The following is a 27,116-nucleotide window of genomic DNA, read 5'->3' as shown; positions in this document are numbered from 1 at the left end:
AAAATGTTATGAATGCCATTTTCAAGTGTTCCATGAGTGAGACTAACTCTAGACCAGAGCTATTTGAATCTGGTCACAAGAAATATCATCCATTGTTTTATAACTGCCTCACGAGTTGGTCAAACATTACTTTTGGGATAATGATGATAATATTTGGTGGTACTGCACAAGAAGTCCAAGAAGAGCAGATGAGAAGAACAAGGGCAGGGTGTACACGTGGACAAGGGAAAAAAATTCGCGGATTTCTCGGTTAAAAATACACTTTCTCATGGGTGAAAACATACTTTTTCCCTGTTAACTGACAGTATATTTTCTCTCGGAACTGTATAACTTATCAGTCCTTTGAATGATTACGGTTTTATACACTGGCGTAGAATTTCCCGGCACTTTAGAAAATGAAACACTGGGAAAAAAACACGTTTTGGAAAAATCTTTGATTTGCAGCAACATGTATGCTGCAGATTTTCATATTACGAAAGTATAAATTTGAATTCCACCAAACACTGCACGTTACTTTGCGAAGTATTGAAATTGAGATTGCGATACACTTTTGTAAGCCAGTCATAGCTCATGTCACGTGATCTCACCAGCCGATGAAAGCTGGTATTCAGAGCTTAGGACACATGATGTAGTCAACCAATAGAAACATCACTGTTAAGTAGTGCGAACACAACACAGAAACAGAAAAAGTTAAGCGTTTAAATTAATATACATAGTGTCGCTACACGAAACGCAAAGCTTTCAAATATAATATTGGTCTATAATATTAATACACTGCAAGAGAAGCTAAGTTTTCACATACAATGTCGGTCTTTTATGCGCGTATTACAATTTAAGATATATTACACAAATGTGCCAGTAAAATTTTTAATAACAACATAAATGTCTGATCTTCTGGGCTCAAACTTCATCTAAATGGCTCATCATCAATGAGTTGATTTTTAAATAGAGTCAAGCGCTCTGTGATTTAAGAAATTCATCATACATTCTCGCACCATTCGGAATATTTTCCCACGAAATAGGTTCATTTCTGCAGTTGCTAGAGAGCGCCAGATGACAGGCGTCACCGTGCTTGCGCAGCTATGAGGTCGTAGGAAGCCCGTATGTTTTTACGTGTAAAGATTAAAATATCTTACATTATGTCATGAAAGAAACAAGACATCAGAGGATACTCCAAGAGCATCGGAATTTTGTGACCCATAATAAAATCTGCACATTTAAAGTGCAATTCGTACGTGCAGGTTCCCAGTGAAGTAGGCCACGACCTGATATTAAGCTTTTCAATGTGGTTTTCGGGATGTAAATTTTCTTGGAGTACCATTACTGTGTTATCTCATGTTTGGTTTTTTATTATGGCATAATGCCATACATGCTAGAAGTTGAAAACGTACACTTGAAATGCAGCACCAGTGTGTGGAATTAAACACTTCGTTTGAAATATTCTGTCTGCCTCAGCGGAAAAGATCAATAAAAGAAAATTTCTTTAGCAGACTGACAAAAATAACTTCATTGTTCTGCATGGTAATTAATGCTTGACTGTCAGAAAGATGGAAATAAAATAAAATCTGCAACTAATAACACATTTTAGCCTTCCGTAATTATGTGAATGTATTTTAATTCACTTGATAGCTCCTGGCCAAATAAATCTGTTTTGTTTTCATTTGACGTGAGAGCAGTAAATGAAGAGGAAACAGCAAAATCACTAAATGTAAACACGGGTCAAGTGGTGACTATCCAATTCCCCACTATAACTCAGACCGCTCTGCGCATCAGCTCCGGATCTACAGTATTTCCGAATCGGGGCAATACACCATCACTCCCTCAAGTGTTTGCGAAAGGACGTCAAAAATTAAAAGAAACTCGAATTTTCAAAAATATTTTCATTTTGTACTGCACATCTTTCTGAAGAGTCTGATGCATAAAACATACGTGTTTGAGAGAATGTAAGACATGTTATTTGGTCATAAGTGTGCCAAAGTGCAGTACCATGCCTCCTCACACAGAATTTTTCTATCGCATGTCACTGTATTTCATTCCGTGGAACTGAAACATGTATATTTTGTAATGGATGCCTTCAAACCATATTCAGGACAGTGGAAATCAAAATGTCCTGTGGTGCCTCTCCTCCTTACAGTCGGCCGGTTCGACTTCCTGTCACTCTTTTTTTCTTTTTTTTTAAAAAAGGAAGAACTCTTCAGAAAATTTGCACTCTTTATTCCCTATCAGCTAACAACTTCTTGCTTTGTGTGGCATAAAATTAAATATAGGATACATAAACCCAGTAAAGGCATGAGACAAGCAAGAAAATACACATTTCTTCAAACCTTAACTTCTAGAATTTTTTTCTCTCTAATCTTGCTACAGCTTTACACGGCATGCTCTCCTTTCTGCGAAAGTATCTATTACCTCATCAAATTTCGTCACACATTTTGCTACATGAAAAATTGAAATGTTATTTAATACTGAAAAAGCTGTTAACACAAATAATATCCACGACTGGTGTGGCTTCTTGATCTGATTACATCTATTTTGTCACTGTCTGATAGATAAAACAAAATAGGCCTTTCTAATACTGCAGCAATTTTGTAACACACACCAAATAAACGCACAAATGGCCATTTTTATAACACGATGGAATATAATACACGAAGTACCAATATCGAATGCCTATTAGGCCTACTACAAGCAAAATGCTTTACGTTAGGAAATAGTTTCACACTTCATTCATACGCTCCAGTTCCTCAAGCATGAGATCCAAAAGTAGTAGTATGAAATTTTTATAAAAATTTGGAATCGTCATATTGTTTCGTAATTTGTGTGATGTCCCCGTTTCTTCTCCTTCCTCCTCCTAACAAACAGTCTTGTTATCGCTAATTCTGTAACAATACCTGCCAATGTCAAAGGTTATTCGCAGGTTAATGTCACTAATTCTCCCAGACTCACCGGTTTAGTTATCCTGCTATTATTCTCTGGTTAGACGTTGTTACATGTTCGTACAACGGGTTTTCCGCGCTTCATCCAGAATGGAACTTACAGCGGCTGCTAGCTGGGGACTGTACAACTAGTATAGCGATATGACCAAAAATTTTCTGTCAAAATTTCATTTTCTTGGTTACACCGAGAAGGTAGTACGTAATCTTTCTTACCTGTTATACATTTATTTTCACTCCTGTAGTCTGAATCTATGGATTTCGCTAGTAATTATAACAATGCTCATCATTTGCAAACCCAATCAACCACACAATAAGACAGCGGTTGGCTTGGCATTCATCCGTTCGGCCTTAACTCTGCTCAGCTTGTATAGCCTCCTTTTTCTGTAGGAAAGTTTGTTTCTACATGCGACAAGGATTAAAGTCATATGAATAATCGATAGACTAACGTGCACTGGATGCTAGATGCCAGTTGCTTTGTGAAACAAGGTTTTCTCCCCTCAAGAATATGAATTTGCCCCCTCCCCTCCTAGATGTAGGCCTGCTGCGCATGCATCAATCTGGCAGCGTGGGCGCTCCAGTAAAAATTTTCCCGGTAGCATCTAGCTGCTTGCTGCGACTGCTCACAAAGCCAACAGCTACATTTCTGTAGCCAGAAGCAGGAGAAGGTACTACTAAACTGCGCATGCGCATGATCCCGCTTGTAACTGCTAAAACGAATCTAATGTAAACAGTTGTGACGTCACGCTCATCGGAGGCAATTTGTTGTTACGAAACATTGCATAGTCTTCTTAAAGCCTTTGACATCTTTTGATGTTGGCAGACGCTTGTATGAGCACTGTGTTTTGTTGCTGTATATGGCGCATTTCCTTTGCAATTTAAGTTTTGTTTTCGTTTTTTTTTTCTTGATCATGTTTTACTGCTGCAATATTATTCTGCAATAGCTGGATACAGTAATATCCTTTGTTAGAGTATCGGTTCTTACCAGCCAAAAAAACAAAAATTTAACTGAAAACATAAACAATGAAAAATTACCGGAATTCTAAAAAATTCCCGGTTTTTTCCTGGTTTTCTCCCGGATGAAAAAATTCCCAGGTTTCTCCCGGATCTTCCGGGTCATATACACCCTGAAGGAAGACACAAGGAAAGGAAAGGAAAGGAAAGAAAGAAAGAAAGGAGAGGTGTACGAGTGTTAGTGGAGACAAGCAAACTTAAGTGAGCAGGCCAGCTTTAAGTATGTAGTAATGAGGAGTAGAAAGCTTGTAGGGGGAGAGGGATGAGGGAGATGGCATGGCAACAGGAGATTGGTTGCAGGACACCTGAGAATAATGGCAATTTAATTTGCTGTCAAGGTGGCCCCATACCAAGTAAATACCGTCAAGTGTAGGGAAGCAGATGCAGGAATTCTTGCATTGCCTCTCTCGATAAGATCCTGTTAGTGATGGTTTGCCATTGTCATCCTCCAACCTCTTATGAAGTATCAAGTGTGTATCTGTGTCATGCAGATGAGTGTGACAAGTGTTTTTATAGTGTCATGTTGTGATTGTGTTGTTATGGATGAAAGGGAGGGAGACATTGAAATCCAGTGCCAAAACATAGCCTATTCCCCTCGAACAGCACCAAGGGACTGCCAAGCTTAACATCCCCATCCATTGCGTGGATTGCCATCCACAGCGTCATATGGCCTCACTTCACAAGACATTATGGAGATGTTTGGAATTTAATCCAGTACATTGATGCAGTCAGGAACTTAATACCACCACCTCTCTTTCCCTTGCTGTCCAAACAATTGCAGTGAAAATTTTCCACCCCAGAGCTTGAACCACCTTACTCTCAAGTTGGGCACCACCAAAAAGGTATGTGTTAGCAATCTTGGCTACAGAGACAAGTTTAATTTGATTTATAGGTATGTAAACATAGTTGTATAAAAGGTCACACTCTCAGCAGTCTCCTCCCAGTTTGTTCTGTTCCATCCCAGACCCTGCTCTTGTGTTACTGGTGCAACATGTTATTACTGAAGTGTGAGCAAGAGAACACAATGAGTTGTAATGTGGTATAAAAATATATACTCCACAAATCAAATGGTCCATCTTCTGGAGTAAAAAGCCATAGATCAGAGAACAATAAGCTAATGGAAACTGGTGTCCTACATCATACTGTCTCTGTGACTGGAAGGTGTTTGTTATACTTTCCACAGCATATTTTCCTCCACTTCTTGCTACTTTTAATCCAATGGTTTACGACCTTCTGGCTCAACAGCAAGGAAACAACATGCAGGATTGTCTGAATTGTTTTCTGTGATGGATATATTCAAGAACTGATTATATAAGAAAATTGTTCTCCTTCTCACGTCTCATCTGCCACAGTGCCTTGAATATCGCCTGCATTTATATCACATGCATTTCCAGGGTGTAGACTGTGAATTCATTTAGTAGGTCAAACAAAACTATGAGTGCTGTCTTTTAAAATTGTTATCATATTATAGCGGTTATCTTTCTTGAGATTTTTTTCCTGATAGCAGGTTCAATCTGTTCTGAGAAAAGGCTGCCAGCTCTGAAAAAAATTAGTTGTGATGTTTTTCCATCACTACTATGTAAAAATAGTCAAGTTTTTTCACTAATATATAATAAATTTTGGAAAAATTTGTGCTAAATGTTCCTCACTGGAGCTAATTAACAAGTTTTAACACTTCCACGATAATTTTCTCCAATTAGGAAAAAAAAGTTAACAATAATCAATTAAAAAAAAAAAAAAGAACAGCTTCTATGTGGCATCATGGAGCTTTTCCTCTCAACATCTGTGGCCTGTGTGGCATGCGCAACAGCAGCCAATCTATATTACACATTGGGTGAAGCCTGTCAGCTGGGATGTTCACTCACACCACAGGAAAAAAAGAACCAAATACATGTGAAAGAAAGAATTAAATGTTAAATAAAAGTCCATCAAAACAAACTGTAATCAAATTAGACATTACTTCTGATTGCAGCAGCGACACAAGTACAAATGCTAGTGTCAGCACTTTGGTGACACTAAAATATCTACAATAACTCTGGGGCTCTTAGGAAGCAAAGATGGTGATTTGCTTCAACTTAGGCATAAAAGATTTACACTTGTCACATACAGCTAATTGAATGAATCCCAATGGGCTTCTTCCTACAAATGACTAACAAAAAGTTACTTGAAGGGTAGGTGAACAACAGTACTGTGTAATATTGATTACAGCAAAAAGTATGCCTTATATGCTTATTGCACCATGAGGAGTTGCCACCTGATGTAAAATAGCGGTGTCACAGCCTCAACGCAAAGGTGGAAATGAGGCTAATCCTGAATACCCCTGTGGCCAGCGTCATTCCTTCATGGTCAGCCACATGAAGATCTTCAAATAGTATAACAGAGTTGACCCATATAGTGTATCACGGGCGCTGACTTATAAAAAATATTGGGGAGGGGGGGGGGGGAGGACATAATTGGGGTCTTGCCATGGGAAATTTTGTAAATTTTAGATGAAAAATAGTGAGTTTTAAAGCTTTTTAAGCATTTTAGAGTCATATGATCAACATTAGAACTCCGAAAACTGGACTCTAGATAACTCGACACTGTTAAAAAAAGACAGTGCGTACAGAATAGATTCCAAGATATAGGAGTGGCTTGAAGACTTCTTAAAGAATAGAACCTAGTATTTCGTCCTTGATGGCAGATGTTAATCAGAGTCAAGAGTATCATAAGGAGTGGCCCAGGGAAGTGTAGTAGGACTGCTGTTGTTTTCTATATACATAAATGATCTGCCGAACACAATGAGCAACAATCTGCAACTGTTCCCTTATGATTCTGTAGTATACAACAAAGTGTCATTATTGAGAGGCAATAGGACTATTCAGGATGACTTAGATAGAGTTTCTATTTAGCGTGATGAATGTCAGCTTGCTCTAAATGTACAAAAATGTAAGTTGATGCAGATGAGCAGGACAAATAAACTTGTATCATCCAAATGCTGTGTTACTGGTGTGCTGGTTGACGTAGTCATATCAATTAAATATCAACATGTACTGTTGCAGAGTGATATGAGATAGAATGAACATGCAAAATCAGTAGTAGGGAAAGCAAACTGCCAACTGCAGTTTGTTGGGCAACTTCTAGGGAAGCATAGTTCATCTACAAAGGAGACCTTGGGTAGAACACTAGTGCAACCCATTCTCAAGTACTGCTTGAGTGTTTGGGATCTCTATCACTTTAAATTAAAGGAAGGTATCAAAGCAGTTCAGAGGCTTGCTTCTAGATTTGTTACCAGTGGATCTGATCAATATACGAGTATTACAGAGCTGCTTTATGAACTCAAATGAGAATCCCAGAAGGGAAGACATTGTTATTTCTTGAAACACTATTGAGAAAATTTAGAGAACCAACATTTTCAGCTGATTGCAAAAGAATTCTACTGTCACCATATGGAGTCTTATAGACAACAAGGCTGACACATGTTTTCGCTTTGAAAAAAGAAACAAAACATAAACATAAACAAGCACGGTATTTTCGTAAAAAGCTAATTTAATTTACAGTAATAATCATGCTTATAGACTATTACAGAGCAGTGAATATATAGCCCTGAAAAGACTGAAATTATATTTAAATAGATCCTAAACTATCACTAAAAGAATAAAACTTAAAATATTGATGTTGCACAGTAATAACACTGTGTTTAATAAGTGAAATAAACTATTATTAAATGAATAAAACATAAAATATTGATGTCGCACAGTAATAGCACTTTGTTTAATAAGTGAAATAGCTAATTTAAGCTTATTTTGAATAAGGTTCAGGATTCATTAAATAAAACAATATCTCAAAGTTAATGCTTTAATACAGTTAATAAAGTTAATACAGTATGCCTAATACTTTCAGTCAAAAAGTATGTAAATAGCGGGTTTTAATTGGGCCCTAAAACCTAAAAGTAATTGAGTATTTGAAAATAACTAATACAATACCATAGTAATACAATACTAAAGTAGTACTAATATTTTGAAACTGAAAATTTAACATTGTGTATGTATTTAATTCTCTATTTTATAAAGATATTTAATATTGCTCTAAATGCCATATTTAGGGCTAGAGTGTCTTTAGAAATGTGCAGATGTCGACTGTCTGACTGGATTACTGAATATGAAGTTCTTGATGACTCACCAGATATCCAACTCATCCACAACATCTCGGTGGGCATGAAGAGCAGCCAAGTTGTTCAGTCGCTTCTGTCCCATTGTTGATCGGAGATGAGATATGACTTCGAACGTCTAAGGGCACTAAATGACCATTCCACTGTTGCTGTTGTGACTGGAACTGGTTGGAGAAGCTTACTGCACTTCACTACTTCACATACGATTTCTCCAACTGTCCAACTGCAGGCTGTTGTGTAATGTACTTTCTTACATCATGCAAGTTTTTCAAGATGAGTTGTTTTTTATTAGCAATATTGGCTAACATATTCAAGTGTAAGCACAGTCTAGGTCATTTTTGAAAAACTCAGTTGATTTTTCCAATTTTTTTTTCACCTCTGTTTACTAAACGCAAGCACTCTTGTTCAACTGCAATGACCTGTGTGAGTCCAGATGAAGCAAACCGCTCAGTAATGCAAGATTGCACCATTTCACAAACTTCAATGTAAACAGCTTTGTAGCATTCCTTTGGGGTTTTGAAAGTGTGTGATGAGCTAGCTTCATTGTTTTCATACTTCTTTGATATACTTCGATCCCGAGGAAGCGACGGATCATCAACTTGTGAAGGTTTTTCTTTTCAACACAATTCCCAAAAGTGTTCAAAACTATCACGCCTTCCATTCAATATACAAATCAAGCCCTCATATATTTTTTTTCCAGATCAGGAACACTTAGATGAGGGCATTGAATTTTTTCATTGACATCCTCTACTGGGTTAATTGCATGGCAATAAAGATGTAGAAAGAAATAAGTCTTGAATTGTAATATTGACTCAAGGTAGCCTGCACATTTGCAATCTGCCTCTGTTTTGTTCTCTGCAGAAAATGTTTCAAAAAACTCTAAAAGTTCTTCAAAGTTGTTCAATAATCTCAAGATACTAAAAGCTCGCATAGTCCATCGAGTCGGGCTAAAGGGTTGTAGACCAGCTTGGTTGTTGGTGCTCTCACAGCATATGCTTCTGAAAAGTCCCATCCTTTTGCTGGATCCCCTTACGGTGTTTATTAAGTCCTTGGCTAAAGCCATAATTTCCCCTCATAGACGTAAGATGGCAGAGACTGTCTACAACTGCCACGTCTAAACAGCGAGCAGTGCAGTGCACATAATGTGCTTTCAGTTGTACATCCGAAACTAACGTTTTTAGTCCTTTCAAGTTACCTCTCATATTCATGGCACCATCATAGCACTGTCCTCTTAAGATATCCATAGACAAATCAAGATGAGCAAAAACATCTTTAAAAAAACTAAACAGAGTTTGTGTTTCAGTGTTGGGGGTCTCGTGTAAGCCGATAAAGTCTTTGTTGATGATTAAGGAATCATCGACAGTACGAATACAAAATGACATTTGTTCATGAATCAAAGAATCACTTATTTCGTCAACCATAATAGAAAAATGTTCAGTCTTCTTGACTGAAGCCAATACCTTTCTGAACTCATACTTTCCTACTAGATCAACGACCTCATTTCGAATATCGTGGGACATCCACTTATACCCCAAATGCCCTAACAAATCTTTAAACTCAGGTGTGTAATTCTTCTAGAGTTCCAACAATTGAAAAAAAATTTGAGTTTACATCTTCATGCCCTCTAATTGCTAGTCCTTGTCAGCACAGAAATTGCACGGTAATAAAAATTGTCTCAAGAGCTAAATGCCCTTCCTTCATATCACTATCTAACTGTTCATTCAATTTGGAGGCCAAACTTTGGTTAGTGACTGAATTTAGATTCAGAACACCGTCTTTATGCGTAAATGTACTTTCATGTAGACAGAATTTTTCCAAACCCAACTAAAATGCTGTAGGCACACCAGAGGCAGTCTGCTGTAAGCTATTTCACCTCTACAAGCATCTATCCCACTGGCATGTTGCCCACCTTAGTAGTTAGCACTTTCTTTCTCTCTCTCTCTCTCTCTCTCTCTCTCTCTCTCTCTTTTTAAATTGAAGTTCACATTGTTCTGATGATCTGAGCAGTCAAACCAAAGTTCCACTGCCAAACAGCATTGTTGTCACTAAAGCAAGGTCAGAGCTTATGGTTACACAGCACTGGAGGAACTCACCAATTTCCAGTCCAGGAAACCTGGTTTCCACACCTACATCTACATACATACTCCATAAGCCACCATATGGCACACCACTACTAGCCACTCCCTTTCCTGTTCCATTTCCAAATGGAGCACAGGAAAAACTACTGTCTATAAGACTCCATATGAGCCCTAATTTCTCCTATTTTCTCTTCGTGATCCTTACGGAAGTTGTAAGTTGGTGACAGTAGAATTCTTTTGCAATCAGCTGAAAATGTTGGTTCTCTAAATTTTCTCAATAGTGTTTCAAGAAATAATAATGTCTTCCCTTCTGGGATTCTCATTTGAGTTCATAAAGCAGCTCTGTAATACTCGTATATTGATCAGATCCACTGGTAACAAATCTAGAAGCAAGCCTCTGAACTGCTTTGATACCTTCCTTTAATTTAAAGTGATAGAGATCGCAAACACTCAAGCAGTACTTGAGAATGGGTTGCACTAGTGTTCTACCCAAGATCTCCTTTGTAGGTGAACTATGCTTTCCTAGAAGTCGCCCAACAAACTGCAGTTGGCAGTTTGCTTTCCCTACTACTGATTTTGCATGTTCATTCTATCTCATATCACTCTGCAACAGTACACGTTGATATTTAATTGATATGACTATGTCAACCAGCACACCAGTAACACAGCATTTGGATGATACAAGTTTATTTGTCCTGCTCATCTGCATCAACTTACATTTTTGTACATTTAGAGCAAGCTGACATTCATCACGCTAAATAGAAACTCTATCTAAGTCATCCTGAATAGTCCTATTGCCTCTCAATAATGACACTTTGTTGTATACTACAGAATCATAAGGGAACAGTTGCAGATTGCTGCTCATTGTGTTTGGCAGATCATTATGTATATAGAAAACAACAGCAGTCCTACTACACTTCCCTGGGCCACTCCTGATGATACTCTTGACTCTGATTAACACCTGCCATCAAGGACAAAATACTAGGTTCTATTCTTTAAGAAGTCTTCAAGCCACTCCTATATCTGGGAATCTATTCTGTACGCACTGTCTTTTGTTAACAGTTTGCATTTGCCTCTTGCCCTTCATCTATGTTTTGCTGGATATTGATCTTGCTGAGTTTCTTACATGTGATGTTTTCTAAAGTCAGGTTGTTCTGTAGACAGAAGATTTTATGCCTCGAGAAAATGTATTATATTTGAATTTCATATTTGCTCAAGAATTCTGCAGCAAATCAATATTAAGTATATTGGTCAATAATTTTGTGGATCCATTATTTTATCTCTCTTGTATGCAGGAATCACCTGTGCTTTCTCCCAGTTCCTTGAATCTTTGTACTGACCAAGAGATTTATGATAAATGCTAAGTAAGGAGGCCAATGCCAGGGAGATTCCATCCAGACATGGTAACTTATCAGTGCCAGGAATGCCTGTTCCAATGTTCTCCATAAGGGAGTCTGGGCAACTGTCAAATTATGCTGTGTGAATTACTTTTAAATGCAAAACTTGAAATTTCCAGCTTTCCTTTTGCTGTCTTCTCAGTGACCTAGCACAGACTATTCTACACTGTGACAATCTGTTACATTTTCCATATTGATAAATATTAATTTTTAAGAATACCTAATACCCATGTAAAATGTTGGTGCTGTTGCTTTGTTATTTACTGAAGAGCATTGTCATTCTTAGACCAAACAATCACTGAGCTATCTGGAGATAATCACAAGCCTAAGAGCTTGCAGTTATATTGGAAAGACAGCTGAAATACAAACTAGAAGTTACAGATATAATAAAGCTGTTACTTTTGGTACAAAATAATGCAAGTAGGTGGAGCTGCAGCCATTTGAAACAAAAATGGTAAGTGGTACAAAGATACCCTGACAGGTAAAAAGCTACCCTAATTGACTGTAATACACTAACCTTTAATTTGTTTTCTTTGCGGTTGACAATAACAGCTGTGATTTGCTGATCCATAAATATGAGAATTGTACCCAGGAGAGCTGGCAAAACTGCTGCAATTGCTGTCCATGGAGGATTATTATTAAATGGATAAATGAGCCACCCACGGTCAGGTAATGTTGGCTTGAATTCTCTGGGCACCTAAAAAAAATATGAATATAGTTAAAAGTGGAGCTAGACAACACAAACAGGATATGTAACTGACAGATGTTGTTTGTCACTGTAAGTTCAATACAATGTTTAAGTGTTGGTTGAAACAAATAAAGAAAATTAAAAATTTGAAAAATGAAATCTGCATAAATAATTTTTTTCCAATCTGTATCTGATAGCATAAACTTTAATATAGTTCACTCACACATCTGTCTGAATGTACATGCTGTTAAAAGCCAGTAAAGTTTGGTGGTGGGGTGGGGGGTGGGGGTTGCAGTTGTGGTGCTACAGCAATATTTGAGAGATCTGAGCCTCTGGATCACCATAATGCTGAAGAACGGTAGGGCCTCTATTATTGAGGAAACTAGATATTACCTGTATTGAATAGTATGAGTTATTAACTTATAGATGATGTTGTAATTATATGTACATATGTGAGTTAGCATTACTGTCTATTGTGTAAAAATTTCTTTCTTTCTTTCTTTTTCTTTTCTCCTCTCTCCACACTCAGAGTTCAATTTATATCAAGTCCGACCCCAGTAGCTGAATGGTCATCACGACAGAATGTCAATCCTAAGGGCCCAGCTTCGAATCCCGGCTGGGTCGGAGATTTTCTCCACTCAGAGACTGGGTGTTGTGTTGTCTTAATCATCATCATTTCATCCCCATCGATGAGCAAGTCGTTGAAGTGGTATTAAATCGAAAGACTTGCACCCGGCGAATGGTCTACTGGACTGGAGGCCCTAGTCACATGACATTTATTTATTTAATTTATATCAACACTGTGGTCATCTCAGAAATAGTAATGGACCAGTTTTGGAAAGTTTTCTAGTTCAATTAATGACACCAATAGTAAACAAAGATGGTTTAAGGGAGTTATGAAGACCATTATCAAGATTATGAGGCCAGGACTTGAACTTGTCTTCATCAGCATACAAGTCCAACATCTGAACCCCTGCATTACCTCTTACAGTCTGTAAACGCTATTACATGTTGAGACTTTTTGTCAACTTTAGAAGCAAAAGAAAACATCACACAAGAAAACCAATTCCTAGAAATGGTAAGAGGAATATGGTTCTGCAGAAACAATTGAGCAATTTCACCAAAACTTAAAAAAATCTCTTTTAGGAATAATGGAAGAAAATATCAAGAAGGTTCACAGAATATCTTGGATAAGATTCTGCAAGCAAACTCATGGAAAAAATCATAGAGTAATATCAAAAAGAAAGATGACAAGGATGAATTTGTTGAAAGGAGAGAATGTCAGTTCATGGGCTGATGAGTGTCCATCTTTTGCCCTAGTGTGAAGAGTCCCGGCAGAGAAAATTCTTTTGGTTGCAAATACTAACACAATTTTGGAAGTAGAGTAAAGTTGAGGGTAATGGGACATGGAGGTCAACTGAACCACTCAATGAAACATAAAAAACCAGTTAATGACAATGGTTCAGTTAATTCCAAAGCATGACTTGGTTAAATTGCTGTTGGGATTAAGTAGATCACTTGCAACTGAGTTACATTTTGATGTATTTTTTTTACCATTTAAATTTGGCTCTATATTATTTTTGAGACATTCATTACTCATCACTCAATACAATGACCTATTCATGAAAAAGATAAAGATTTTTCCACAATCATCTCGTAGATGTCTCTTAAAGGAGTTGGGCATTTTGATCACTGCTTCACAGTATATTTATGAAGTCTGTTGCTAATAACCCACTTCAGTTCAAAAGAAACTATGATGTGCATAATTACAATACCAAACAAAAAAATTATGTTCATTAATCCACATTAAGGTTGTCTTTAACACAAAAAGGGGTGCACAATGCTGCAACAAAAATTTTTGATCACTTATACAGTGGTATAAAATGTCTGACAAACAACAAGAACAATCTGAAAACAATTGAAAAAGTTTCTCCTTGACACCCATTCCACAGTAATGTGTAACGGATGATGGATAGGAATTACTAACTGACATCTGTACATATAATTTTTAAAGCCTGTAACTGTTATTCATGTAGCCAGATTTACGTATCAATTGGTGATATGATGTGTTGATACTGCCATTGGTACTCAAATGCCATCATTCTATGCCAACTTACTTATGGGTAATCTGGAAGAATCCTTCCTATGTAGTCAACACCTAAAATCTTGTGTCTGGTTCAGACTGACTGGTGACATGGCACCATGGCCAGGACAACCTTTGCTCTTTCCTCCTAACTTCAACATCCATTCCCAAATCCACTTCACCCGGTTCTTCTCAACTCAACAAGCCACCTTCCTAGATGTTGATCTCAACCTTTCAGATGGCTCCATAAATATGTACGAGGGCAGTTCAATAAGTAATGCAACACATTTTTTTTCTGAAACAGGGGTTGTTTTATTCAGCATTGAAATACACCAGGTATTCCCCAATCTTTTAGCTACACAACACTATTTTTCAACATAATCTCCATTCAATGCTACGGCCTTACGCCACCTTGAAATGAGGGCCTGTATGCCTGCACGGTACCATTCCACTGGTCGATGTCGGAGCCAACGTCGTACTGCATCAATAACTTCTTCATCATCCGCGTAGTGCCTCCCACGGATTGCGTCCTTCATTGGGCCAAACATATGGAAATCCGACGGTGCGAGATCGGGGCTGTAGGGTGCATGAGGAAGAACAGTCCACTGAAGTTTTGTGAGCTCCTCTTGGGTGCGAAGACTTGTGTGAGGTCTTGCGTTGTCATGAAGAAGGAGAAGTTCGTTCAGATTTTTGTGCCTACGAACACGCTGAAGTCGTTTCTTCAATTTCTGAAGAGTAGCACAATACACTTCAGAGTTGATCGTTTGACCATGGGGAAGGACATCGAACAGAATAACCCCTTCAGCGTCCCAGAAGACTGTAACCATGACTTTACCGGCTGAGGGTATGGCTTTAAACTTTTTCTTGGTAGGGGAGTGGGTGTGGCGCCACTCCATTGATTGCCGTTTTGTTTCAGGTTCGAAGTGATGAACCCATGTTTCATCGCCTGTAACAATCTTTGACAAGAAATTGTCACCCTCAGCCACATGACGAGCAAGCAATTCCGCACAGATGGTTCTCCTTTGCTCTTTATGGTGTTCGGTTAGACAACGAGGGACCCAGCGGGAACAAACCTTTGAATATCCCAACTGGTGAACAATTGTGACAGCACTACCAACAGAGATGTCAAGTTGAGCATTGAGTTGTTTGATGGTGATCCGTCGATCATCTCGAACAAGTGTGTTCGCTTGCTCCGCCATTGCAGGAGTCACAGCTGTGCACGGCCGGCCCGCACGCGGGAGATCAGACAGTCTTGCTTGACCTTGCGGCGATGATGACACACGTTTTGCCCAACGACTCACCGTGCTTTTGTCCACTGCCAGATCACCGTAGACATTCTGCAAGCGCCTATGAATATCTGAGATGCCCTGGTTTTCCGCCAAAAGAAACTCGATCACTGCCCATTGTTTGCAACGCACATCCGTTACAGACGCCATTTTAACAGCTCTGTACAGCGCTGCCACCTGTCGGAAGTCAGTGAAACTATAAGAGACAGAGCAGGAATGTTTGAAAATATTCCACAAGAAATTTCCGGTTTTTTCAACCAAAATTGGTCGAGAAAAAAAATGTGTTGCATTACTTATTGAACTGCCCTCATATGTCAATGACAAGCACACAAACACCAACAGTACCTCCACTTTGAATAGCTGTCACTTGTTCCATGTCAAAAAGTCTCTTCCTTACAGCTGTGCCATCCATAGATACTGCACCTGCAGTGGAAAGTAGGTGTTGGCAAAATATATTGATAACCTTACCAGGGCTGTTAGTGACAGACTGTATACTATCCAGTTCGTCCAGAAACAAATCTCCTGTGACATCTGATCTTCTGACACCAGTAAACCTGTTAACCAGCCACTGACCAGCACTCCTATGATTGCTCAGTATCACCCTGGCCTTTAATAGCTCAACCACCTTCTTCACCAGAGCATCAACTACCTCTCTTTGTGCCCTGAGATGAGAGATATCCTACCAAAAACCCTACCCACATCCCTCAAAGTAGTGTTCCATCACCTACCCAACCTACAGAATATCCTCATCCATCCGTATTTCAGCCTTGCTCCCAATCCACAACCCCATGGATCATTCGCTTGTGGTCACCCCAGATGCAAGACCTGTCCCATACACTAACCCACCACCTCCTACTACTGTTTGGTCACAGACATTTCCTACCTAATAAAAGGCAGGGCCATGTGTGAAAACAGCTACATTGTATACCAGCTACACTGCAATTACTGTACAGTATTCTATGTGGACACGACAAGTAACCAACCATATACTTGCATGAATGGCCACTGCCACTCTGGTAAACCATAAACTTTACTTCACTACATGGGCTATTTGGACACTCCCTTCCAGCATAAGTTTCTCTGAATTACACAGATAGGAACTGTCTCTATAACTACCCTGCGCCCTCACAGTCCTCCTGGCCTAAATACCCACTAACCTATTCCCAATGTGTCATCTTACACTTTCCTTCACTCTTCTGTCCACACCACTTGTTTTCTCTCCTGAGCATGCACTGTGCTTCACCCACCACTCCACCACTCTTGCCTGCCCCCCCCCCCCCCCCCCTGCAGGCATGCTCCCTCCCTACTGCCCCTCTCTCTCTTCCCCTCCCCCCCTCTCCCCACTGTATACCTTTTATCTTGTTGTGCTGCTGTGGAGTTATTTGTCCAAAGACATGCCTCTTTCCCACCACCCCTTCCTTATATCCTTCTATACCCCCTTCCCTCCTCCGTCAGATCAGGCAACTGCTTTCAATAATCGAGTATAAATAATCAGTCTTGCAATGGCCACAGAAGTGTACGTTTGGGTGTCTGTGTGCTTGTGTGCATGAGTGTGTTTACTTTAGTTAAAGAAAGATAGTGTGAATGCTGTTTCCTGTACTGTTTCTGTGTCGATGCATCAATCTGCTATAGTTGAGTGGTTGACTTTTCCTTCTTTTAACACAGTGCTCCAGCCAGGAATTTCCATTATTGTTAACCAAGTAAGTAACTATCTACAAAAATAAAAAAGCGAAAACTTGCTCATTTAGCCTAACTTTGTCCTAGTGTCTAAAGGTTTAGTACACCACACTAAATGTAGATACTGCAAGGCAAAAATCACCTTTTCTCCATAAACTAATTTTTGAGACATTTTGCTTGACGCTTTCGAGGTCTTGTACAGTAAAGAGAAATAATGGATATGCCAGGAATGTAGTGCTTCTGTTCATACACTCTGCAGATTATACATCCACAATGAGCAAGTTCATTAATGAACGAGTTTACTCATTTGATTTTATCATTATTTAAGTTTACTAGGATATAATAGGATGAACAGCCAGTTTTCTTTTCCTTACGCAACACTAACAGTATATCTTGGTCAGAATAAAATGACTTTTCTATCAGGAAGTTTTCCAATTCAGCTTTGAAAATTTGTGGCTTTTCATTCACTATCAAAGCCAACTACTCTAAGAAAATGCAACCAGCTCTGTCTTTATTATGAGTTCTCTATGATCAATGCATATAACTATGCAGCTCTGAATGCTCCAAATTTCTTCTGACTAATGGATATTTGTGATGTAGGTAGCAATAAAGTCTAAGGCAAATACTCAAAGAAATAAAAACAGTGAGACGAATGAAATTAAGTTCCCAGAAAATATCTACGGCAGAAATTATGGCACACTGAAATCATTTTAATCATTTTTTCCTTAAGATAGCAGAAAATAAAGCACCTACTAATAAAGAACCAAATACAGGCACATTGGATTTATTTTTACATAAGCTATTTACATAACTCACAAACAGTTTAAAAATACAACCTCCTTCTGACTATGATAGTGTTTGTAGTAGAGTATTAAAATTTTCTGACGACTTGATAGGACTCTCCTCCAGTTATCTTTGCAATCATTCAGTGACTTAAGGCGCATTTCCTGACATCCTTAGTTAGTTACCTAGTTTGTTAGTTTAGTTACTTAGTTATGTGTTCCACTGATCAATCTCATGGTAACTATATTGATGTGGAACATGTCAAGTGCATAAGAAATGCACGCATGAATCAAGGTATCTTTTTTTTTTAACTTAAAAATTTTATTACCTATCCCATTCCATTAAATTCCACAGAATGCATACATTGTACCTATAGATTTATTTATTTCTATTCAAGAATACATCTGTGTTATAGAAGGAGTTGTCAAGTAGATATGATTTCAATTTATTTTTAAAACTATTACTGCTGTCTGTCAGACATTTTATTTCCTCTGGTAATTTATTGAAAATTCTTACAGAAGCATATTTTACCCCTTTCTGTGCCAAAGATAGGTTAATTAGAGGACAGTGTAAGTCTTTCTTTCTTGTGGTATTATAATCACGGATGTCACTGTTGTTTTGAACAAATTTTATTACTGAGTAAATGTACTGTGAGGCTGTTGTAAGAATTCCTAACCTTTTAAACAGATGCCTACAAGATGTGAGACTATGAGTCCCACAGAGAGTGGGATAAGGATATCATGTAGAACAAAGCGGGAATTATATCAAAATGTTAGAAGTAGTCACAATCAAGCTACAGCAGCCCATTACAAACAGTATTGTAAGGTGCTTAAAAATGTTATTAGCAAGGCAAAAAGTATGTGGTATGCAAATAGAATAGCTAATTCACAGGATAAAATTAAAGTCATACGGTCAGTTGTGAAGGAAGTGTCTGGTCAGCAGCACAAGGTTGATGATATAAAGTCAGTTCGCAGTAAGGTTGATGATATGAAGTCAGTTCGCAGTAATAATATTTCTGTTACTGATAAATCAGATATATGTACAGTATTTAACAACCATTCTCTGAGCATTGCTGGGGAATTAAACAAAAATTTAGTTTCTACAGGAAATCATATAAATTTCTTAGCAAATGCCTTTCCGAGATTGGGTCTGAAATATCCCTCTGTGATACAGACAAGAGGGAGATTGAGTCAATAATTAAATCACTGAAGACTAAGGACTCTCATGGTTATGATGGAGTGTCTAGTAGAATATTAAAGTACTGTGCTGCACATATTAGCCCTGTATTTAGCCATATTTGTAATTTTTCCTTTAGGAATGGTCAGTTTCCTGAATGATTAAAGTACTCAGTAGTAAAGCTGCTTTATAAAATGGGAGAAAAGGATAATGTAGATAATTTTAGACCTATTTCTATGCCATCAGTGTTTGCAAAAGTTATCAAAAAGGCTGTGTATGTAAGGTTAACTGATCATTTTATATCACACGATTTGCTATCAAATGTATAGTTCGGCTTTAGAAGTTGTTTGACAACTGAAAATGCTATATTCTCTTTTCTCTGTGAGGTACTGGATGGGCTAAACAAAAAGTTTCGAACGCTTGGCGTATTTTTTGATTTAACAAAGGCATTTGACTGTGTTGATCTCACAATACTGCTCCAGAAGTTGGACCATTACGGAATAGTGGAAGTAGCTCACAATCGGTTCACCTCTTACTTTAGCAACAGGCAGCAAAAGGTCATTATTCACAATGTTGATAACGGCTGTGATGTGGGATCTGAGTGGGGTGCTGTCAAGTGGGGGGTGCCCCAGGGATCAGTGTTGGGGCCGCTCCTGTACCTTATTTATATAAATGATATGCCCTCTAGTATTATGGGTAACTCTAAAGCAGGGCTTAACAACTGGCCGGTTTTGAGCACGAGTACTCGCGTCTGCTCAGGCACGTGCTCGCGAGCAGGTGCAAGGTCGCGGAGTAGGGAGGGAGGGGAGGAAGGGGAAATGCGCGCGCACGTTTGAATAGGGCCGCAGTGTGCCTACTGAACTTGCGCCGACTGTGTAACGTTTAAAGTACTACGATCAGCTCTAACAGTCACTTCGTTGGTTAAGAATCATGTCAAGTCGTCGTCGTATAACCCCAACCATGCTTTCGCAGTTCAACCCCCATTGGGAAGAATTGTATCTGTTTACAGAAGAAGATGATGTCGCAAAATGTTTAGTATGTCACAAAACGCTGAATTCCTTTAGGAAATTTAATTTGCATTATATGTCATACCAAGCAAAAGACTACGGAAGTGGAAAATGTGGTGGACCAGATCGTGCACAGGAAGTTATTAAACTTATAAGGAAGCTATCCGAAGAAAATCTGGACGACGAAGAAAAATCAACTGAGGCAGCTCTCAGAGTGAGTTACAAAATTGCTTTGCTTTTAGCAAAATCCCTGTGCCCCTTCACTGATGTCAATTTAATAAAAGAATGTTTGGTAGTTGCCGCGGAACATTTGTGTCCATCTCAAGTTGAACAGTTTCGGATTGTGCCATTATCTAACATGACCATTATGCGTCGCATACAGGACATAGCAGACGACGTCCACAGCCAGCTTGCAAATATCCGTAAAGATTTTTTGGCGTATTCTCTAGCTCTGGATGAAAGTGTTGATATCACTGGAACAGCGCAGCTTGCAATATTTATTAGCGGTGTTAATAGAGATCTTCAGGTGAGGGAGGAGCTCCTCGATGTAGTAGCCATGAAGAACACTACAACCGGAGGTGATATTTTAAGTAGTGTTGAAGAAAGTGTTGAAAATATAGGATTGTCGTGGAATTCTTTAGTTTCAGTGTCTACAGATGGTGCACCAGCAATGACAGGGAAAAAAATCAGGTTTCGTTGCGCTGTTGAAGGAGAAAATGCAAAAACTGACCGTGCCGAATGAAATAATGTGATGAATGTTGTTGTTCATACAACCAATTATATAAGGAAGCATGGGCTACAACACAGGCAATTGAAAAGCTTTCTTGAGGATGTAGAAAGTCAGTATGGTAGCCCGCCTTATTACAGCGAGGTCCGCTGGCTTAGTCGTGGCAATGCCTATTAGATGAGGTAAATATGTTCATGGAAATAAATAACATGTGTGTTCCTGAATTGAAAGAGCCTTCACGGATATAAGATCTCGCGTTCTTAGCAGATTTAACTAGCCATCTGAATGCTTTGAACATTTCACTACAAGGTAAAGATCTGCTAATTACTCATTTCATAGATCGAATACGAGCTTTTAAAATGAAATTGACACTTTGGGTGAGTCAGCTGGAAACAGAAAATCTAGCTCACTTTCGTAAATTATCATTCATGCAAGATGTTCACAAAGACTGTGAACGTTATTCACATAGGTTAGTTGCCTTTAAGGAAGAATTTGATAAACGCTTTCAAGATCTGACAGCAGTAGACAGTGATTTTGATCTGTTCTCCTCTCCATATTCAGCGAATATTGAAGAGATTCGTCCTGAGTCACAACTAGAAATTATTGACCTGCAGTGTGAGAGAGAATACAGAGACAAATTTCAGAACAAGAAAAACATTTTGGAATTCTACAGACACTTCCCTTACGATAGATTTCCTCGTTTGCACAAACTGGCGGCTACAATAAAATCAATGTTCGGTTCCACGTATGTTTGTGAACAACTGTTCTCTGCAATGAAATGTAACAAGATGCGCCTGAGAAACGCATTGTCTGATCGAAATTTAAACTGCACACTGCGCCTAAAATGCACAAGAACAATTACTCCGAACATAGACGCAATTGTAAAGGGCAAAAAGTACAAGATAACCGAGAATCCCACACTTCAGCGACACATTTTATTGTGTAACAGTTCACAAATTAATACGAATGTAGAGGCATACACTAAGCTAATAAAATTATGTGGCACGTGTACATTCTCCTTTATTTGTTTCATTTGTCACAGTAATAATTCGTGAGTGATATCCCTGCAGGTGGCCGCGGATTTACATTGACTGGCAGCAGCTGTTGTGTGCCCCACGTCACTCTCCCCACTCTCCGCTCTGGTCCGGTAGTGGGGATAGCGTGCTCGCACTGCTCCGTGCTCGCTCCTTGCTGCTCACAGCTTGCTCCGCGAGCACGTATGTTGTGAAGCCCTGCTCTAAAGTATTTCTGTTTGCTGATGACACTAGCTTGGTAGTAAAGGATGTTGTGTGCAACATTGACTCAGTTTCAAGTAGTGCAGTACATGACTTCAGTTCATGGCTTGTAGAAAATAAACTAACGTTAAATCATAGTAAGACTCAGTTTTTACGGTTTCTAACGCACAATTCAACAAAACCTGACGTTTTAATCTCACAGAACGGGCATATGATTAGTGAAACTCAACAGTTCAAAAATTCTTCTCCACTGTGTTGTACGGAAGAATGGTAAAACATGCCAGTTAACACTAACCAAATGTGTTGAATACTTAAAAAGACACTACAGCGGAAGTGCAACAAGGTGGTGTTCGATTGGCTACCCAGAAAACCTGCCCACCAAGAGCATCAAATACGCTGAGTGCCTCCATCAAAATAAAAGACACACTACTCCTGAGGTCATCATTACTGAGTTAATGATAGTGACTAAGACTCGGGAGCAATTCCTTTCCAATGACTGAAACAAAACATGTCTCATTAGCTTGCTTATTTCGAGGCTTGAAGAGAAGGCTTCTCCATAAAGCAAGGTAATGAAGACGCAGATCACCTAATTGTTACCATAGCGCTTGAGGTATCACAGGAACATGAGAAGGTTGTGGTTGTTGGTGAGGATACGGACCTTCTCATCATGCTCAATGCCCTAGCCACACCATCAGAAAATATATATTTATTGAAACCTGAAAGAAGGAAGACCTCATCAAAAGTATTTGGTTCCAGCAGTTTCAAACTAGCAAACAACATCAGAAGGCCACTCATATTTCTCCACGCCATAAGTGAATGTGACAACTTCAGCCCTCTTCGGTCAGGGCAAGAAGAAAGTGGTCAATTTACTGGTCAAAAATGAATGTCTTCTGGAAGATATCAAACCTTTCTTAGAGCATGACACTCAAGCTGAAGCTATTGTCGCAGTTGGCCTCCGATTTTTAACAACCCTCTACGGCGGTATGGCAGGAGACACTTTAGACAAATTGCGATTTGATCTGTTTTCCAAAGTGATTGTGAAATCCAGATTCACCCTAGCATCCCCACCACAAACGTCGGAAGCAGCTCGCCAGCATTGCTTGAGGACCTACTTACAAGTACAAATGTGGATAGGACACCAGACAGATCCACTCCTCTGGGAATGGCAGGCTTCAGAGCTTGGTCTTGGCCCCGTTCCTACCTCCAAAGAACCAGCTCCACAGTCTGTTATCTCAACAATTTCCTGCAAATGCAACAAAGGCTGCGCAGATAGTTGTGGGTGTCAGATGGCTGGTATTAAGTGCTCATTAATTTGTGTCAACTGCAAGGGGAACTCATGCACTAACTCCCTCCAAACAGATGAAACTGACGAACCAGATGTTGATGAAGACCTGGACTGTATATACGAGGTGATGAAAATTACCGACTTTGAGGAGCTGAGTGGTGCAATGACATTCAAACGTCAACGTATGTGAAATTTGTGTACATACCTACTTTCACTCTTTTCATCTCATACATTTATGTAAAATTTTGTAATTACAAAATACAATAACCACTACTAATATCAAGGAGTGTGTCTCTCTTCCTGCCTCCTTCATATCAGCTGAATGGGTATCACTACATTATATTGAGGGTTAAGAACAGAGACCACATATCAGACAAAGGACAAATTTTACAGGAGAGCTAAAAACATAACTTTATAATAAAAATTTTTATTGCTTTGATTTTTTTTATTTATTGCTCTCAGGTTGTCATTGTCTTTTTTGTATCATTTTGTTATAACATATATTTTTTTCACTTACAAGTTTTATTGAGCCAGGACTTTTTCTGACATCTGCCAGACACGAGGTCTCAGTTCTTAACCCTCGATACATGAAAAACTTTTTTTAATATTATTTTTCAAATTTTACAAAATTTTAATATTTTATTCTATTACTATATTAAATAAGTACAAGACAATGGGTTACTATAGGTCTGTGTTTAAAAGAGTGTACATAAGAATTACTGAAGAACTACATTTGAAATTGTCTTCATTGATTATGAGAAATGGTCCAGCTTTAATGAGGAGCTGTAAACAAATGGGTGGTCCAACAAATTCACTTTTGGTTTCATCGAAAGCAGAATTTCTCTCTCCATATCCTTTTTTATGAATGAGACTATTGAGAGGTGGGTTAGTTTCAATGGTATTACCAAAAAACAGAGGTTAAAACTAAAATTTTTCATGAACATGTAAAATTGGTCCAATTTTGAAGAGCACTAGTATGGAAATGGGTAATGCAAAAAATATGCAAATGGTCATATTTTCGATATTGTGAGTCATTTGTGAGATATAATCATAAAACCGATAAAATACCCCTTTTTCGGGTACATTTTTGCCCCCCCCCCCCCCCCCCCCCCCCACTTTTCCACAACTCTGCCCAGGGGGAAAACTTAAGATAGCTACACTGGGACACAAATGAAGCCAATAAAACAATGAAACCTTTTGTAGCAATTATTTCCAATTTGAATGCTAATTCTACTGGACTATTAAGAACAGAAGGGGACCCATGATTGAACCCAACAGAACACCTAATGTAATTGCAACCCATTTACATGAAGCGGGAAACTTCCTTAAATCACTTAAACCATGTAAAGAAACTTTTTTGCTTCCTGTTCTGTAGATATGACTTAAATAATTCATATGCTGTTCCATTTATACCATAGAATTGTAATTTCTGAAACATAATGTCATGGCTCACACAATCAAGTGCTTTGGACAAGCCACAGAAAATTCCTATTGGTGACATTTTACTATTTAAAGACTATTATGTTGGCAGTGAAACTGTATATTGCTGTCTCAGGGGAACAGCATTTTTGAAATCCAAACTGTGATTTACTAATTATCCAAGTAATATTATGATGGTTAACCACTCTTGAGTACGTTACTTTCTTGATGATTTTTGAAAATGTTGTAAGCCAGGATACTGGCCAATAATTATTGAGATCTGTGGTGTCCCATTTTTTGTAGAGCGGCTTGACAATGGCATATTTTAACCTGTCTTGGAAAATACCTTGAGTTAGAGATGCCTTACAGATGTGACTCAGATCATCAGCTGTAACTGCTCCACATTGTTTTAACATCTTGTTAGAAATGTCATCTACCCAAACAGAACATTAATTTTCAAAGATTTAATGATGTTCCTTATTTCACAAGATGTTGTTAGATGAAAATTAATCTGACTAGGATTTCTTAAAAATGACTCTTCAATGTACTGCTTGCCTTTTTGTTTTGCACTATTCTCACCAATTTTTTCACCTACACTTAATAAATGGTTGTTAAATACATCAGCTACTTGTGTGCTGTTGGTTAAGATGGTCTCATTCTTTTTAATAGTAATACTACCTACCCCAGTGGTTACTTTTCTTGTCTCTCTTGTAACAACATTCCATACTGATATGATTTGATTGCCTGAGTTATTAATTTCATTTCTAATATACATATTCTTTGATATTCTAACAACTTTTCTCAGTATGTTACAATAATTTTTACAGTGTAAAATTATTTCTGGGTCTTTACTAATTATTGCTGCCTCATACAATTTTCTTTTACTTTCTGAAGACACTTCATTACCTGTAGTAATCCAAGGTTTCTTTGAAAACTGGTGTTACATTTAGTAATTTTTTTTGGGCAACAGTGTTAAAAAAGGAATATAAATTTATCAAGAAATATGTTGCATTGATCTTTGGCATTTCACTCATTACATACATCGCCCCAATTAACATTTTTTAAACTTTCTCTGAAGTGCTCTATAGATGCTGGGTTGACCAGCCTTACACTTTTGCTTAATGGTTTCTGAACTGTCCACTCTGCTAGGTTTTGTAAGTTAATCAGTTGTGCATCATGGTCTGATAATTCATTTATCAAGGGGAAAACAAGTGTTAGTTTTACATCCTGCTGTAAAAATACATTATCTATTAGAGTGCTAGTGTCTTGAGCTATATGTGTAGGGAAATTGATCACTGATTCTAAGTTATATGTCATTAATAACACTTCTAGTTCACTTTTGCTATCAGAATTGCTTAGAAGTTTTACACTGAAACCACCACAGATTAATAACTTTTTCGTTTTGGCTGATAGACAGCATAATAGGGAGTCAAACTTTTTTTATGAACAGCACACAACCTCCTTATGGGAACCTGAACACTGTTGTTAATATCAACACTACATTAACTAGCTATAGTTCACATGTAGAAACTTCAAAGTGCTGATCGACACAAAAGTTGCTTACTTCTACAGTTTTATCCTTATATCCTTTTCATGTAAATGGCAACTCCTCCTTTATCCATGCTAGATCTGCAAGTGTAAGATGCCAAATTATACCCATTTGTACCGACACTCTCCATCCCCACAGTTACATTGTGTTCAGACAGACCAAGTATATCAATCTCATTCGTATTTTTGAGATCATCTAAACAAACTAACAGCTCATCTACTTTATTTTTCATTCCCCTGATATTTTGAAGTGAACTGATAGTACCCTTCCTTACCTTTATCTCTATTAACTGAACATGAAGCTTCTTTTATTCTATTTTTCTTGATTGTTGTCTGTCTGGACTTTGGCTTTAACCTAAAAAACCTGTCCGCCTGGTCTCATTAACCACAAGGATCAACCCTTGAGTGACTGTGGCCCCCTTACAGTATCTGCTAATAGAGAAGCTAACTTATCTTTCCCCTTCCTACTTAGGTACAAGTCATATGTAGTGTATCCTCACCTACCAATAGCATCAACTGGAACAAGACTTATGCGAGATTATGCCAGTGTCTGGAGCATCCTGTTCAGCTCAGTGTTAACATGCCTTCCAGCAGTGTTTACCCAGAGCTGATCATGACACTGAAAGACCTCTA

At 38.3% G+C, this 27,116-nt stretch overlaps 1 protein-coding gene across 5 annotated transcripts in view; it reads right to left on the bottom strand.

The window, feature by feature from the left end:
• Positions 1–27,116, bottom strand: part of LOC124595158 (sodium bicarbonate cotransporter 3) — a 976,895-nt gene that overhangs the window by 106,070 nt on the left and 843,709 nt on the right. For all 5 annotated transcript variants that reach the window (XM_047133764.1, XM_047133766.1, XM_047133768.1 and 2 more), the window contains one exon: positions 12,087–12,266. In XM_047133764.1, the coding sequence (XP_046989720.1) occupies positions 12,087–12,266 (180 nt within the window). The remainder of the gene's footprint in view (positions 1–12,086; positions 12,267–27,116) is intronic.

This window comes from Schistocerca americana, chromosome 2 (genome assembly GCF_021461395.2).
Source record: "Schistocerca americana isolate TAMUIC-IGC-003095 chromosome 2, iqSchAmer2.1, whole genome shotgun sequence".
Classification (NCBI taxonomy): domain Eukaryota; kingdom Metazoa; phylum Arthropoda; class Insecta; order Orthoptera; family Acrididae; genus Schistocerca; species Schistocerca americana.
The sequence above is the reverse complement of the archived record's forward strand: the minus strand, read 5'-3'. Positions and strand labels throughout refer to the sequence as shown.